Below are 17867 nucleotides of genomic sequence, written 5' to 3'. Positions count from 1 at the left end.
GTGCCCCCTGGACTGAGGTTTACTCACAAAACTCACAGAAAAGAGGCCGGTCTGTCTCCTTCACGGCTGTACCCTCAGCACTCAGCCGTGTGCCTGGCACGCAGTAGCTACTTGGTATGTTTGGTAGTGGAGGAAGTTACACTGCATGCTTTTCACAAGGTCTCACACTTGGGTGTTTGATGGTTATATGAAAGCGGCCCCTCCTGCTGCCCTCATCCCCTAAGCACACACCTGAATCGCTAGCAGTTCAGTCAACAATAGTGGCTGAGCACCTGCTTTAGCCAGGCACCGTCCTCAGTGCTGGGGACACAGCACACACCAGCCAGATCTCCATCCTGGTGGCAAGTCACAAAAACCTGCCTCCGAGGGGTGAAGCATCATGCCCAGGGGCCCCAGTGCAGCCCCCATTCAAACCCAAGTGAGGCCTGACTCCACAGCTCACAGTTGTTCTGCCTCCATTTCCCCCAGGAGACCCGAGAACTGAGACATGCAAGAAGCGAGTCTGCTTCTCCCTCAAGCCCTCACCGCGTCCACCCTGAAACTCTGCGGGCATCTCCTCCCCATCTGCTTACTACTATTCGAAACAGGCCTACAGGCATGAGGGCCCCCAAGACTCCGACTGGAATGGCTCCTGTTCTGCCTGCTGTGGCGTGTGTCACTGCTGCTCGGGTATCGCAAATAATCTGCACTATGCATTCAGACCTGTCCTAAGGAGCTCAAGCCGTGAACCTGGCAGTTTCATTTTATAAACCACTAGCTCCACTCCAAACCCCTGGCTTTTCCCCCAGAAGACCAGACAGGCCCCGTGCTACTTAGTTGATTCCTCAGGGTAAGATTAAGGTCCAATGTGATGTAACCGTGCGGTGCCCAGCTCTCCGGGCAGCAAGGGCCTGGGAGTCACGGGCCTTGGCTTCATCTTGAAATAACAGTGATCAGATAGGCTAACTACTGATGACGTAAGATCAAAGTGGACGATCTGTTGGACGTTTACGACTCATGAATTTCAGACTGCCAACACAATATTGTCTACATGCTTCACTGTGGGGAAGGCCATTGGGTTAGGGGGACACATACTGGACTAGGAGTCCCAGCTCAGTCACAAACTTGTTGCTTTGAATCTGGCAATTACTCTGCCTCCTTGGGCCTCAGGTTTTTCATTTGTAAGAGGAAAATGTTAGACAAACATGAGCCTAGTCTAAACACATTCACATTTCTAAATGACACTGTGTGGGCCAAAAGAAGCCCACCTGTGACCTACCTCAGCCCACTGCCCCCTGGGCACTAGGCCACAGGTCAGGGACCTTGCTCCGTAAAAGGCCAGATGGCAAATATTTTAGGCTTTGCAGGCCAAGAGGCAAAATTGAGAATATTATGTAGTTACTTATATTAACAAGAAAAAAACAAATTTCTGCAAATGTTTTATTGATGAAATTCAAAATATGATAATTAAGCACAATATTTTGGAATACAGGTCTACTAATGAGAAGAATGAAATTTCTGGAGGAAAAACCAATTTTGCTTAATTTGGTTTCAAAGGTAATGTAGTCTTATCAAATTGGTTGCAAATGTTCTTCTGTAAAAGCCATTCTTAGCGCACCGGCTAGTGGGCAGCTACACTGGCCCAGTTTGCTGACTATCGCATTAGATGGTTGCTAGCAGGGGGACCGGACAGCCTGGTCTGCTGGGGACAGGTCCTGCTCATGCCTACAGTCCTGCTTAATTGCTAATAGTGTCTCTTTCTCTCCTGAAAGGGTTCTGAGTAGATGAGGCATTGGCAGTAGTTTTCTCACTTACAGCTGAGACGGTTTTCCCTTGCAGGGTTCTAAGCAGGGAAGTGCTTATTATATGCCTGAATTAAACAGGGCCCTAAGTGTCATTAGTTCTCAAGCTCATTGTGCATAAAAATCATCTGGGGAGTTAAAAAAAACCCTATGCATAACCATCACCCCCTAATTCAATTGCTCAGGATGGGACTAGGGTGTCTGTATATCTATGAAAGAACAAAAAGCTCCTGCGTGGATCTGATGCACAGCCAGGGTTGTGGGAACATTCAGGGAATTTTAGGAGACATGGCTTTGTCAAGAGAAATCGGGGGGCAGTGGAAGAGTGAAGGACAACTAAGCTCTCTGTGAAACTGCAGTGGTGCACGGGAACCTCCCTGTGGCCAGGAGGGTGGGTGCACGAAGCCTCAGGGACTTGGACATCGGGGTGGACCTTACTTTGTATGTGTTGAGGACTTGCAGGGTATTTCCAGATGCCAACTTTAGCTGGATCAGTTCTTGATTCCTTGTTTCAATCGCCTCTAAAAACTGAGCATTCTCGATCTTCAGCTGCTGAAAATCAACATCGTGTAGGGCCTCACCCACCTCTTCCTTCTACAGCTCAGAAAGAAGACAGAAAGGATGTGAGGTTGTGACTTTGGAATGTATGGCTCACACCTTGCAACTCATCATTCAGTCATTCAATGAACATGACTGGTGCCAGGCATGGTGCTAGGCACTAGGGATAGAGATTTGTATAAAAGCAATACTCCTTGGCCTCAGGGAGCACACACTCAATGAGTGTCCACAGACAGGTCACAGGTATTTACTCAACAGTGTGACGTAGCGGGACGTGCAGGGGCGGGGGGCACAAGGAAGCCCCTCAGCTAGGCCAGGGGAGAATGGAAGGTTGGGCCAAGGGAGGCTTCCCACAGGAGGGCGTGCCTGAACAAGGCTGTGAAAGAAGAGTAGGAAGAAGGCCATTTAAAAGTGGTTTTAACCTGGAAAGCCCAGGACAAGCAGCCCATAAATTCCCCTCCTTTGATCACATGCCACTTCTGCACTGCAGGTGTACGTGTTAGTATGGAAGGTGCTCTCCCTGACCCGGCCCCACGTTACCTGCACCACCAGTTCTGTGCCAACTTACATTCGTAGTAGGCAACAGCCAAACTTGGGAACTTTTCCCCAGCCCCACTCTGCTCACGCTGTACTACCTCCTGGGAGCCATCTTCTTCCCACAATTTCCTTAAGCCCAATATGACCCATTCTCCAGCTCAAATGCTCCCAACCCGTCTCCCACTCGGGGGGGTACTCCCTCCCTCCACTGAGCCTCTGCTGGCTGTAGCTCCGTGGTCCTTGTTGCTGTCACCTTTGCAGAGCAGTTACACATCCGTGCCTTTTCTCACCATCACCACTCCCCGCTAGTCTAGAGCTCGTGAGGGCGGGACCATGTCAGTGTCATCTCGATGCAGCAAGGGCTTTTGGGTTAAAAGTCATCCATCTACCCCACATCTCACGCTTAAACCTCCTCTTTGGGATGCCTCAGCTTATGTGATGCCCGGAAGACCAGGAATTCACTATCTGGAGGCAGCTCATCCCTATCTCTGGCAGCTCCACTGGGGCCATGTTCTTTCTTACACTGAACTCAAATCTCCTTCACTGACACGTCCACATTTGGCCCTAGCTCCACCCTTGGGGCTCTCTCTCAGAGACAGCAGCCATGGCCCTCCTGGGCCCATCGGTTCCAGGTCCTCTGATGTACTTTCTGCTCCCCTTGCTCTTGGCTCCCTCTCCTATCTGGCTTCTGGTTTACCAATTCTTTCAAGTGTGGAGCTCTCACTCAGACACAGTGCTCCAGGTCGACCTACTCAGAACAGAGCAGAGCAGGACTATCCCCTTCTTGGTGGTGCACTGTGGTTCTCCGAGTACAGCCTAGGCCACAGCATCACCTCCAGCTGAGCTGACTTTATCAGGTAGTCTACAGCTAAGCCATGTGGTACCTGTGCAGATATTTTGGGAGATCCAAGTGGATGATCTTACATTTGTCCTTAGTCACTTCATGTTGTTAGAGCTATCCCAGCTTGTTGAGTCTTTCAGGATCCCAGGTCAATTGAGCAATAGTCGCCAGACATGTTACTGCTCCTGCCCAACTTTGTGTCATTGTCAGTGGCCACCTCTGATGCACATGGCATCATTGCGCATACTCAAGTTAATAATAAAAATATTGAGTTAGGAAAGGATGGCGCCATGTAACCAATTCTAGAGGACCTGTGCCATGTCTGCCTGACTGCCTTTAATCAAGAGACTTTAGGGTCAGCTGTTCAAAGAGTCACCAAAGCATACTATAACTGTGCCACGCAGGTCACATTCCCCAAGAGGGTCAACAAGGATGTCATGAGGGTCTTTTAAATTCAAGCCAACTCCATCTACAGATTTGCCAGCACAGTAACTATATCAGTTTCCTACTGTTGTAACAAATCACCACAAACTCAGTGGCTTAAAACACCACAAATCTATTATCTTACAGCTCATGAGATCAGAAATCTGAAATGGTTCTTTAGGCTAAAATCAAGGTGTTGGCAGGGCTGCATTCCTTCTGGAGGTGCTAGAGGAGAATCTGTTTCCTTGCCATTTCCAGCTTCTACAGGTGGCCTGCATTCCTTGGTTCATGACCTCTTCTTCTGTCTTAAAAGCACATCCATCAGATCTGATCTCTGCTTCTTTTATCACGTCTTCTCTGACTCTCACTCTCCTGCTTCCCTCTTATAAGGACCCCTGTGATTACACTGGACCTACTCAGATAATCCAAGATAATCTCCCCATCTCAAGATCCTGACTTAATCACACCTGCAAAATTCTTTTGCCATGTGAAGTAACATAGTCACAGATTCAGAAATTAGGATGAGGATGTCTCTGGGAGGACATTGTTCCACCTACCCCAGTAACCTTAAAAAAAAAAAAAAAGCCACATACCTGCCTCAATTGTGAAAGCACCTTTTTCCTCTGGACTTTGAGGGAAACGTTTTTCAAACGTAATTTATCCTTTATACTATCCTAAAAAAATAAAAGCAAATTTTAATACATTTCTCTTCATCTTGCTTGTTGGTTTGAAAACTTGGTAGATCTGGGGCTGCAAACCAAACCTTGAGCCTTAAGATTCAGTCGTTTATTTTTAGTTCATTTTACATCTAGCCAAGCTAGTGTTGCTATAGCACCTCACTCATGACCAAGAAGCAGAGAAAATTGGGTCTGCTCCATGTAAATTTTCTATTGCTTTTAAGTTCAAAATAATTTCAGTAACGGGGCCTTTCCTGACAAAATGATCTTAGGATTCCTTGGTATTTTATTCTCTTGGTAGTTTACATAATTTTTATTACTTATAACACATTAGGATCAGTAACCCTACCTATCTCCAAGATCCAAAGCTTGACATGCTATAAAATCTTTAAAAGTGAAGGACCATTTTATGTCTCCCTCTTATAATAATGGCACTCAAAGAGCCTGAGATTTACCTGTCCCACTCCATGAAGTCTTTGACTAGACAGACTCACATCTCTCTCAAGAAAATGCATCAGATCTTGAAACAAATAACAATAAGAAATAAGTCGATCTAAGATACTATTAATATTCACTCTGCCGATTGATTTTAGCCTTGATAAACCTGAATTTTAAGACACACATTATGGGGGGTGCAAAAGATCTATATATCTAGGCAACACTTATGGTGGACCAAACGGAGTTAGGCTGACTCACCTGGATCATCTTCATGTCATCATTCTATGAATCTATTCTCCCTTCCTAAGTTCTAAGCTCCTGCCAACTCACCCTCCGGCGGTTCATATCCTCAATGTACTTCATCACCTTCTGAGTGGCCAAAATACTCCCTTTCTTCTTGGATATGGTTTTTACAACATCTTTTTCAAACTCATGCACCTCTCGCTGAACTTCAGCCCATCGAATTTCTGCTTCCTCAATGATAGCCTGGGGGAGTCAGCACAAAGAGAGAACAGAGTTTCCAAAAATTCTCAAGGATATATCCCTCTAAGGAAATCTAAGTTCTCAGGCCTCTTTGTGTCCCAATGCATAATGGTTGTTCTTAGTCTTTGAAAGACATCCTTAAGATACAAACTTGACTATATGAACGTTATTTTTAAGAAGCATGCCTCCCAGGGCCCACTGTGCCATGTGAGCCCTGTCCGTGGGAATTATCACACTGGTGGCAGCTGAACACTCACAAGGAGCCCCACCCACCAAGCACAGCAGCTTGGCCCATCTGCCCGTGAGCACACAGCCAGCCAGCTCATGAAAGAAAGCGGCCCTGCCATCTAGTGCAGCAGCTCAGCTGGTCCCCCACTGAGTGTAGTGGCCCCACCTGCATGAGAGCAACATGCCATCAGAGCACAGAGGCCCCACCTGAATGTGCATGTGTGACCCACCAAGCAGCTGCAGACAGCCCTCATGAACGTGGAGCAGCCCTACCCACAAAACTTCCAGCAGACGGGGTGGGATCACAAAACACAGCTCCTGCTCTCTCCCAGTGGCAGCAGGTAGAATCTGCAACCTGATACTACCACAAAGGCACCAACAAAGGATCACTCATCAGACAGCATGAAGAACTACAGTAACAGCTCAGAGCAGAATGAAAATGAAAAGTTGCCAGAAACCAATCCTGAAGTCACAGAAATTTACAATCTATATAGTAGAGAATTTAAAACAGTTGTCATAAAGAAATTCAACAAGTTACAAGAAAATTCAGAAAGACAGTTCAGTAAGCTCAGGAATAAAATTAATGAGCAGAAGGAATACTTTGCCAAAGAGACTGAAACTCTAAAAAAAAAACCCCAAACAAACGCTGGAGATAAAGGACACAATTATTGAGATAACAAATAATCTAGAAACCATAAAAAATAGAGCTGATGTTATGGAGGACAGAATTAGTGAATCAGAGAATAAAAATATAGAAATGCTCCAGGTAGAGAAGGAAAGAGAATTAAAATTTTTTAAAAATGAAGAAATTCTTTGAGAAATATCTGGCTCAATTAGGAAAGGCAACATAAGGATTACAGGTATTCAAGAGGGAGAAAGAAGCAGAGAGCTTATCCAAAGAAATAATAGCTGAGAACTTCCCAAACCTGGGGAAAGAAGTGGACTTACAAGTACATGAAGTGAACAGAACTCCTAATTATATCAATACAGAAAGACCTTCTCCAAGGCATATAATATTAAAACTAGCAAAAGTCAATGACAAAGAAAAAATATTAACGGCAGTAAGGCAGAAGAGAATAATCTACAAAGGGACGCCTATCAGGCTTTCAGCGGATTTCACAGCAGAACTCTTACAGGCTATGAGAGTATGGAATGATATATTCAAAATACTGAAAGACAAGCACTTTCAGCCAAGAACACTCTATCCAGTGAAACTATCCGTCAGATACAATGGAAAAATAAAAGCTTTCACAGATAAACAAAAGCTGAGGGAGTTCATCACCATTAGGCCTGCCTTACAAGAAAAGTTGAAAGGAGCCCTCCCATCTGAAACTAAAAAGCAAATTTTTACAAAACTTCAAGCAAGAACATAAAGAGAATCATAAAATTGCAGCTCTATATCAGAAAAGGTTAGTAAACACTTAATTATAAAATAAAAGATAAAGGAAAGGAAAGCATCAAAAATAACTTAAAACACTTCAATTTAGTCACGAACTCACAACACAAAAAAGAATAGTTTGTGACAATAACTCAGAAGAGGAAGATGGAAGAGATGGAATCTGCTTAGGCTAACGGAGAAAAGAGGCTACCAGAAAACGGACTATCTCATCTATGAAATCTTTCATACAAACCTCATGATAACCACTAAAAAAAAATCGGAGCAGAGCCACAAATCATAAATAAGGAGACAACTAAGAAAACCATCACAGAAAACCATCAAACTGAAATGGCAGTCAGAAATACAAGGAAAAAAACTGTGTAAATAGAGAATAACTGGAAAACAAGTGATAAAATGGCAGTATTAAGCCCTCATATATCAATAATCACTCTAAATATAAATAGATTGAATTCTCCAATCAAAAGACACAGAGTGGCTGGATGGATTAAAAAACATGACCCAACAATACGCTGCCTCCAGGAAATACATCTCAGCTGTAAAGACAAATACAGGCTCAGAGTGAAGGGATAGAAGACAATACTCCAAGCAAATGGCAAACAGAAGAAATCAGGTGTTGCCATAGACAAAGCAGACTTCAAGATAAAAAGCACAATGAGAGACAAAGAAGGGTAATATGTAGTGATAAAAGGGACATTCCACCAAGAGAACATAACGCTTTTGAATATATATGCATCTAACACAGGAGCACCAAAGTATATAAAGCAATTATTAATAGACGTAAAGGTAGAAATTGATAGAAACACAATAATAGCAGGGGACCTCAACACCCCACTACATCGATTGTTACATCATCCAGACAGAAAGTCAACAAGGAAAGAGTGGCCTTAAATGAAACACTAGGCCACACAGACTGAATAGATACATAGAGAATACTCCATCCAAAAACAGAAGAACACACACTCTTCTCAAGTTCACATGGAACATTCTCAAAGACAGATCATATGTTGGGAAACAAGGCAAGGCTCAATAAATTTAATAAGACTGAAATCATATCAAGCATCTTTTCCAACCATAATACTATGAAACTAGAAATCAACTACAAGAAAAAAGCTGGGAAAGCCACAAATATGTGAAACTAAATAACATGCTACTGAACAACCAATGGATCAATGAAGAAATCAAAGGAGAAATTAAAAAATATCTGTAGACAAAGGAAAATCAAAGTACATCATACAAACTCATGAGATGCAGCAAAAGTGGTCTCTAGAGGGAAACTCATAGCAATACAGGCCCACCTTAACAAACAAGAAAAATCTCAAATAAGTAATCTTTAACTACACCCAACAGAATTAGAAAAAGAAGAACAAACAAAGCCCAAAGCCAGCAGAAGGAGGGAAAAAATAAAAATTAGAGCAGAATAAATGAAACAGAGACTGAAAAAAAAAATAGAAACGATCAATGAAACAAAGAGCTGGTTTTTTGAGAAGATAAACAAAACTGACAAACCCTCAGCCAGACTCAATAGGGAAAAAATAGAGAAGGCTCAAATAAACAAAATTAGAATTGAGAGAGGAAAATTACAATGGATACCACAGAAATACAAAGGATTATAGGAGAAGACTATTAAAAACTATATGCCAACAAATTGGACAATCTAGAAGAAACGGATAAATTCTTAGATTGACACAATCTCCCAAAACTGAATCAAGAAGAAATAAAGAATCTGGAATAGACCAATCATAGTACAGAGATTGAAACAATAATCAAAAACCTCCCAAAAAATAAAAGCCCAGGGTCAGATGGCTTCTCTGGAGAATTCTACTAATCATTAAAAGAAGAGTTAATATCTATCCTTCTCAAACTGTTCCAAAAAACTGAAGAAGATGGAATACTTCCTACCACATTCTACAAAGACAATATTACCCTGATCCCAAAGCCAGACAAGGACAACACAAAGAAGGAAAACTACAGGCCAATATACCTGATGAATATAGATGCAAAAATCCTCAACAAAATATTGGCAAACCAAATTCAGCAATACATTAAAAGAATTGTACACCGTAATCAAGTGAGATTTATATCAGGGATGCAGGGATGGTTCAACATCTGCAAATCAATCAAGGTGATACACCACATTAACAAAATAAGGAATAAAAATGACATGATCATCAACAGACAGAGAGAAAGCACTTGACAAGATCCAACATCCATTTATGATAAAAACTCTCAATAAAATGGATACAGAAGGAAAGTACCTCAACATAATAAAGGCCATATATGACAAACCCACAGCCAACATCATACTCAATGGTAGAAAATGAGAACAAGAACAGACAAGGGTGCCCACTTTCACCACTCCTATTCAATATAGTACTGGAGGTTTTGGCCAGAGTAATTAGGCAAGAAAAAGAAATAAAAGGTATCCAAATTGGAAAAGAAGAAGTAAAACTCTCGCTATTTGCAGACGACATGATTCTATATATAGAAAACCCTGAAGAATCCATCAGAAAACAATTAGAAATAATCAACAACTACAGCAAAGATGCAGGGTACAAAATAACTTATGAAAATCAGTTGCATTTCTATACTCTAATAACAAACTAACAGAAAGAGAACTCAATAATACAATCCCATTTACAATCATAACAAAAAGAATAAAATATGTACGAATAAGTTTAACCAAGGAGGGAAAAAGACCTATACACTGAAAAGTATAAGACATTATTGAAAGAAATCAAAGAAGACAGAAAGAAATGGAAAGACATTCCATGTTCATGGATTGGAAGAATAACATAGTTAAAATGTCCATATTACCTCAAGCAATCTACAGATTCAATGCAATCCCAATCAGAATCCCAATGACATTCTTCACAGAAACAGAACAAAGAATCCTAAAATTTATATGGAACAAGAAAAGACCCCAAATAGCCAAAGCAATCCTGAGAAAAAAAGAACAAAGCTGGAGGCATCACAATCCCTGACTTCAAAATATACTACAAAGCTACAATAATCAAAACAGCATGGTACTGGTATAAAAAGGGACACACAGATTAATAGAACAAAACTGAAAGCCCAGAAATAAAACCACACATCTATGGACAACTAATCTTCGACAAAGGAGCCAAGAACAAACAATAGAGAAAGGAAAGTCTCTCCAATAAATGTGTTGGGAAAACTGGACAGCCACACACAAAAGAATGAAAGTAGACCATTATCTTATACCATACACTCGAAGTGGATTAAAGATTTGAATGCAAAATCATAAAACTCATAGAGGAAAATATAGGCAGTACACTCTTTGACATCGGTCTTAGCAGCATCTTTTTGAATACGATCTCTACTCAGGCAAGGGAAACAAAAGAAAAAATAAACAAATGAGACTACATCAGACTAAAGAGCTTCTGCAAGGCAAAGGAAACCAGGAATAAAATGAAAAGACAATCCACCAACTGGGAGAAAATATTTGTGAATCATATATCTGACAAGGGATTAATCTCCAAAATATAGAAAGAACTCATACAACTCAATAACAAAAAAAAACAACCCAATCAAAAACAGGCAGAGGATATGAACAGACATTTTTCCAAAGGAGATATACAGATGGCCAACAGGTACACGAAAAAATGTTCAACATCACTAATTATTAGGGAAACGCAAGTTGAAAATGCAATGTGATATCACCTCACACGCATCAGAATGGCTATAATTAACAAGACAAAAAATAACAAATGTTGGAGAAGATGTGGAGAAAAGGGAACCCTCATATACTGCTGGTGAGAAGGCAAACTGGCGCAGCCACTATGGAAAATAGTATGGAGATTTCTCAAAAAACTAAAAATAGAAATACCACATAATCCAGCTATCCCACTACTGGATATTTATCCAAAGAACATGAAACCAACAATACAAAGAGATTTATGCACCCCTATGTTCACTGCAGCATTATTCACAATAGCCAAGATGTGGAAGCAACCCAAGTGCCCATCAACTGATGAATGGATAAAGAAGATGTGATATATATACAATGAAATACTACTCAACCATAAAAAAAAGACAAAATCATCCCCATTTGCAACAAGATGGATGGACCTTGAGGGTATTATCTTAAGTGAAATAAGCCAGACAGAGAAAGACAAACACCGTATGATTTCACTCATATAAGGAAGATAAACAAACACATAGACAAAGAGAACAGATTAGTGGCTACAGAGAGGACGGGGGTAGAAGAGTGGGCAAAAAGCGTAAAAGGGCACATATGTATGGAGATGCATAAAAACTAGACTATTGGTGGTGAGCACGACAAAGCCTATACAGAAACTGATATATGATAATGGACACCTGAAATTACACAATGTTACAAACCAATACGACCTCAATAAAATACTTAAAAAAGAAGCATGCCTCAAAAAAGTTATAGTATCGGGGCCGGCCCAGTGACGCAGTGGTTAAGTTCACACGCTCTGCTTCTCAGCGGCCCGGGGTTTGCTGGTTCAGATCCCAGGTGTGGACATGGCACTGCTTGGCACGTCATGCTGTGGTAGGCGTCCCACATATAAAGTAGAGGAAGATGGGCACGGATGTTAGCTCAGGGCCAGGCTTCCTCAGCAAAAAGAGGAGGACTGGCAGTAGTTAGCTCAGGGCTAATCTTCCTCAAAAAAACATAAATAAATTTAAAAAATTTTTAAGAAAAGTTATAGTATCCATAAAAAGGGGGAAAATAAACAAAAACAGGGCCTCAGGTATTTCTATAAATATGTATTTCCATATCTGAAACACTGTTTACTTAAAATTATGTTATAACATATATAGTATAATATAATATAAAAAATATCTGGAAGGATATTTCACCAAAACATCAACCAGTCACATCTGGAGAGATGGCTTAGTGAGGAGACAAAGAGACACTCTTACTATACACTTCTTTAATTTGAAAAAAGATGTTATAAATGAATATATGTATTGACATAGAAACATTCTATTAAGTGAAATATATAATTTACAAAATAATATCTTTTTATAAAGAAATTCATATACGCCTAGAAAATAATCTAAACTCTAGAAGGAGCTAAATGCAAGAGTCAACAGTAATTACCTCTAGGTGGCAAGATTGTGGATGTTTTCAAATGTTCTTCTTTTAGCTTACCTGTATGTTTAAATTTTGCTAGAACAAACTTAGATTGCCTTTCAATAGGAAAACACACACACACACATTATTTTAAAGAATAAAATGAGAAGGTAGCCATAGCTGCAGAGCAAATCACTCTTGTTCAGGCTTTTTCACTGGGCACCAAGAAGCAAAAGTGTCCTCCTTCACTGGCTGGCCTCTTCCTTCCCCATCACATCCACATGCTGGAACATCAATCTGCCTGAAATGCCACGGGCAACACGCCGCTCTCCTGCTCAGTTACCCTCACTGGGGTCCTGCTTTCCAAAACATCAAAGAAAAACTCCTCCGCCTGGCTTTCAAGGTCTCATGGACCTATGCAACCTGATCTCCTAACAAAGCCCCCCAAAGCACCCTCTTCTTTAATCTCACTGGCCCCCTCAATGTCGTGAACTTGCCATGTTCATTCCCACCTCCACTTCCTTGCTCATGTCATTCACCTCACCTAGGATGCCCTTTTTTCCCTGTTCCTTAAACAAACGCCACCATTCTTCAAGGCCATGCCACGGCCTATATCCAGCCCCACCTCCTCAACAAAGTCTTCTCTGACCACTCTCGCCTACACTGTGATTTTCACATCACACGGTCTAGCATGTCAGGACAACGCTACCACATCCTGAGCTCCTTTAACATGTTAGAATTCAACAATGCATTTTTGGAAAGAGAGGGAAGGAGGAGCAGGGCAAGGGGAAAAGAGACATGGAAGGAAGGATAGGTTTATGCAGTACAGATGGTTCCATCAATGGAGACACGAGTCCACTGATTTGTCCTCTCGACGCAATGAGCGTGATTCTGTGTGTGCCCACATTTGGAAATAGAAAAATTTAGAAACGCAACAGAAATATCTATTTTTCTTTTTTTTTTAAGATTTTATTTTATTTTTTCCTTTTTCTCCCCAAAGCCCTCCGGTACATAGTTGTATATTCTTCGTTGTGAGTCCTTCTAGTTGTGGCATATGCGACGCTGCCTCAGCGTGGCTGGATGTGCAGTGCCATGTCCGCGCCCAGGATTCGAACCAACGAAACACTGGGCCGCCTGCAGTGGAGCACAGGAACTTAACCACTTGGCCACAGGGCCAGCCCCAGAAATATCTATTTTTCATACAACATGGCTCTCAACTGCAAGCCAACAACTTCAGCCCACAGGCAACCGAATTAACAGTGATTTCCTTCTCTGGAAGAAAACTGACCATGTTGGTTTCCAACAAGACACGGACCATGATCATGCACGCTGTGGATGGAGGGTGACTTACGGGATTTTTCACCCACTCACTGACTTAAACCTCAAACCCCTGGTATTAAGGAATTACTGAATTTTTAAGGGCATTTATGGTTATTATGGTTATACCTTTTTTTAGAAGAATCCATGTCTTAGAGACATATACTGAAATATTTACAGATGAACAATATGTCTAGGATTCACCTCATAACAGCCCAGTGGCCTATTATGAGGAGGGAGTTGGTAGAGATATAGAGAAAACAAGAGTAGCCATATGTTGATGATTGTTGCATGCGGGTGTTGAGTACATAAGTGTTCAATGTGCTAGCCTCTCTAAATTTGCATATTTTTGAAATTTTCCATTTAAAAAAGATTAAAATTTGCTGTCTCCTCAAGCAGGTGGTAAGTTCCTTAAAGGCAGGCCCTCACTTTGTCTTGTCCCACTTGTGTTTCTTTCAAAGTACCAACAATTATATGAACATACTATAGGTACTTCCTGACACGGCAGAAGTGGGGACCCAGGTAGGACGGCCTGCAGAGAGAAAGGCATACCTCATGATGCTGCATATCCCGTTCAGCATTCGCTCTCATGTGCCGTATTTCTTCCTTTGTGTCTTCCAGCTCCTTCTGTACAAGCTCACATTTTTGGTCGACACTGAGGCCTAGCGCACGGTCTATACCTATGCGGGATTTGGACCTACGCCTGCCTCGTAACTGTAACGCAAGAAAAACAAAGCCATTGTAACATAGGAATTGGTAATAAAGCAGCCCAACGTGGGCATCAAAATGACCACTCAGACCTGCTAGAAGTTACTCTGGATGACGGGCAGGAGAACAAACTCAAAGCGAAAGGATTCTGGATGTCAGGCCTGAGGTGATGTTTATTTCACAAATCAACCTAAGGCCCTGTGCTAAATACTTCAAAGGGAGGGCTAGGCTTGACAATAAACTGAAAATATATAAGGGAAAGCGTCTCAAGGTGGAAAGACAGTGACCCTGCTATAGACTAGCATTCAAGTCAGTGTCAGGGAAGGCCCGGGGCTCAGTGCTTTCCGAGCTGAACACAGAAGAGAAATAGCATCTTGGGCACAGTGTTCAGCAACAAACAGTCAAAAATTTTCTATTTCCCATGCATTTAAGCAAAAGGTCACAAGCAGGTGACCTAGGGAATGCGTGGGCCTGAAATGGGATTGTTTGGCCCTCAAAGACAGACCTATACACAGTTTTAAATTTAAAAAACTTAATTACTCATATTTGGAAATCAGGAGATTCCACCAAAATAATCCAGATTTCCAGCTTCTCTTGAAAAATCAGCTGCTCTGGCAACACCAGGCCGCCTGGCTGGCCCTTTTAGACGAGGGAGGAACTCTGCAGTGCCCACAACAGGCCCACTTCACTCCTTTATGTGGCTGGCTGGGCCTTGTAAACGTCTGAGTCCTCCAATTTAAGAATTTATGAATTGAAATAACTCATTTCAAACAAACAAAGATATTCTGGGAGAGTCGCTCCATTATTAATTGAACCTAATTCCCTTCATATTCACTTGAAAGAGAAACCTTGAAGGGGAAGAAAGAATCAAAATAGAAAGAAGGTCATACGCTACTTGGCCAAAGAGGGCACGCCACAGGCAGATACATAAAGACCACTTCCACCTAAAGGGACAAACAGAATAGAAGAATTCTTACATCTCCATTGTGTACCTGTGCAAATTCTGCTCCTGATATTTTAATTTCTGATAATGGTGGAAGTCGCTGATCCCTGGGCTCCAGTTTATTGTAATATTTCTCAAACATCTCTGTCTCAGTTTTGAGAGCAGAGTTTCCATAGCTGCAAGACAGAGGGTACCTGAGTGAGTTCTACTAACAGGAGTTTAAACCCCAAATAACTAGTACTTAACACTTACTAGCTATGTACAACCTTCTGCAAGACACTTAACCTTTTGGTACCTCAGTTCCCTCATCTGTAAAATCGGAATAACAGCACCTATCCTTTAGCATTGCGATAAAGAATGCAAAGCCTTGAGGACTTTGCATTTAGCCCGGCACACAGTAAGTGCTACTTAAGTATTTAATATTTTTTAATACATCTAATCAACCACAAAATTCAGAACACTGGGATTATATTGAAAATTGTTGCTGAGCTGAAGCTACGATTTCATCTTCAAGTATCTTCTAACCCATTTGTGAAATTCCTTCTGGATTACTACATTCTTGAAGTCACACACATCCACAATCTTCAGTTCTTTCCTCTGGGTTATGTTTCTCAAGTTCTTTTATTTCCAGCACCCAATAAATGAAGCATCCACCATAAGTTTATTATAAATAGTGAAAAACCTTTGACCAGATGGTTTTTAAACAACTAGAAACGAAAAACCTAGTTTATCCTGTATATGCCAAGATTAAGACCTTTTTAACTTCATCTATATATAACAAACATGTTATATACGTGTGTCTATAACACACACATACGTCTGCGTGTATATATATATATATATATATATATATATGAGCGAGAGAACAGCTTTGATATTTTCATATATTACTGAGCTAATTCTTGTTTGGTGGAATTTTAAGATTAGTGGAAAAAGCTCAATGGAAAACCCAATAAATTACAGCGTCTTTCTTTTTCAGCATATTCAAATGTTCTGTGTGAGACCAATAAATTGTACAACTAACCTCAAGTACATCATGGACTCTTGATACCCAATTTATTTGCTATAGTAGATGCAGAATATTGGGCCAGTCACTCTTTGCTGTCCACCTCCATGCTTACACTCTGGTTCAGGCATAGATTGCCTCATACTAAAAGCATCTCAATTGCCTCCTTTCTATCCAGCTGCCACATTAATTTGGGAGGCGGGGTGGGGTGAGGAAGATTGGCCCTGAGCCAACATCTGTGCCAGTCTTCCTCTATTTTGTATGTGGGACACTGCCACAGCATGGCGTGATGAGCCGTGTGTAGGTCTGCGCCGGGGATCCGGGCCCAGAACCCCGGCCGCCAAAGAAGAGCCCGCACACTTAATCAGTATGCCACGGGGCGGCCCCTGGCTGCCACATTAATTTTATCATAGAATGTTAGCATTGGAAAGGGGCTTGGAGGTCACCTGGTCCAACCTGCCGCCACAGAGGAGAGGAGCGACCAACCACACAGTCTGGCCCCAGACGGGCCCACCGGGCTCCAGCTCCGGCTTCACCGGCTCGCCTCTGGGCTTCCGGCCAGCGGCCCCGCCCCCTCGCCCCTCCACCCTGCTCCGACTCCATTAACGGCTTCTTAGCTCAGCGGCGGCGGACACACGTGGGGTAGAGCAAAGGCAAGTTCCGTCCCCGCTTTGGGGGTCTCAGTTTCCTCAACGTTCAGCGCGGACTTGGACGGCCTCCACGCGGAAGCAAGGTCCGAGCGCACAGCGGGCGGAGGGCCGCCCCCAGCAGCCGGCCGGCCGGTACCTGAGCTCTTCCACCAGCCCGCACAGCTGGATAACAGGCAGCTCGTTCTCGTCCTCGACCTGCAACTCGGACACCGGGGTCTCACAGGCTTCCCCCGCCATCACCCTGCCCAAGCGGCCCCTGCCAACGCCGAGCGCGGCCAAGAGCGCCGGGTACCAGCGGCCGCGCGTCACTCGAGCAGCGACCTAGCGGCGCGTTGCTGGGGCGACCCGACGCGTGCGTGGGGGCGGGGCTTCGGGAGGCCCCGCCCAGCGCTCCCACGCGCCCCCCTCCTCCCCGCCCACCGCTCCCACGCCCTCCCATTCTGCCCGGCCACCTCCGGGCTGACCGGAACGAGGTGGCTGTCCTTGACCAGAACCGAAGCGCGTTCACTTTCACTTTTTCAACAATAGTTCTTAAAATGATAGTAATAGCGGCTGTTGTTTGTTCAGCACTTACACTTGGCACCGTGGTAAGCATGGTTTATGAACATCCTTGCAATAACCTTGTAATAATATCGATTATTCTCTTTATTCTCCAAATGAGGAAACTGAGGCCTGGAAAGTTAATTCGATTTGTCTGATTGTCCTCCTTCCCCTACCTCACTGTGAGGGCTCTACTCTGTGCACCACCTGGTGCTTCATACACGCTAACTGCAGTTTCTCTCAGATACCAATATCCTGCTTTCCTGGAAGAAA

At 42.8% G+C, this 17867-nt stretch overlaps 1 protein-coding gene across 3 annotated transcripts in view; it reads right to left on the bottom strand.

Annotated features, from left to right (window-relative positions):
• Positions 1-17367, bottom strand: part of CCDC113 (coiled-coil domain containing 113) — a 40802-nt gene extending 23435 nt beyond the window's left edge. For all 3 annotated transcript variants that reach the window (XM_046680191.1, XM_046680189.1, XM_046680190.1), the window contains exons 1-6: positions 17191-17367; positions 15448-15574; positions 14300-14461; positions 5586-5741; positions 4734-4814; positions 2220-2375 (exon numbers count right to left, since the gene is read on the bottom strand). In XM_046680191.1, the coding sequence (XP_046536147.1) occupies positions 2220-2375; positions 4734-4814; positions 5586-5741; positions 14300-14461; positions 15448-15574; positions 17191-17291 (783 nt within the window). In that variant the 5' untranslated portion in view covers positions 17292-17367. The remainder of the gene's footprint in view (positions 1-2219; positions 2376-4733; positions 4815-5585; positions 5742-14299; positions 14462-15447; positions 15575-17190) is intronic.
• Between the last annotated feature and the right edge of the window lie 500 nt (positions 17368-17867).

This window comes from Equus quagga, chromosome 13, assembly GCF_021613505.1.
Source record: "Equus quagga isolate Etosha38 chromosome 13, UCLA_HA_Equagga_1.0, whole genome shotgun sequence".
In the NCBI taxonomy this organism is placed as follows: Eukaryota; Metazoa; Chordata; class Mammalia; order Perissodactyla; family Equidae; genus Equus; species Equus quagga.
Note: the sequence above shows the minus strand (reverse complement) of the source record. Positions and strands in the feature narration are given on the sequence as shown.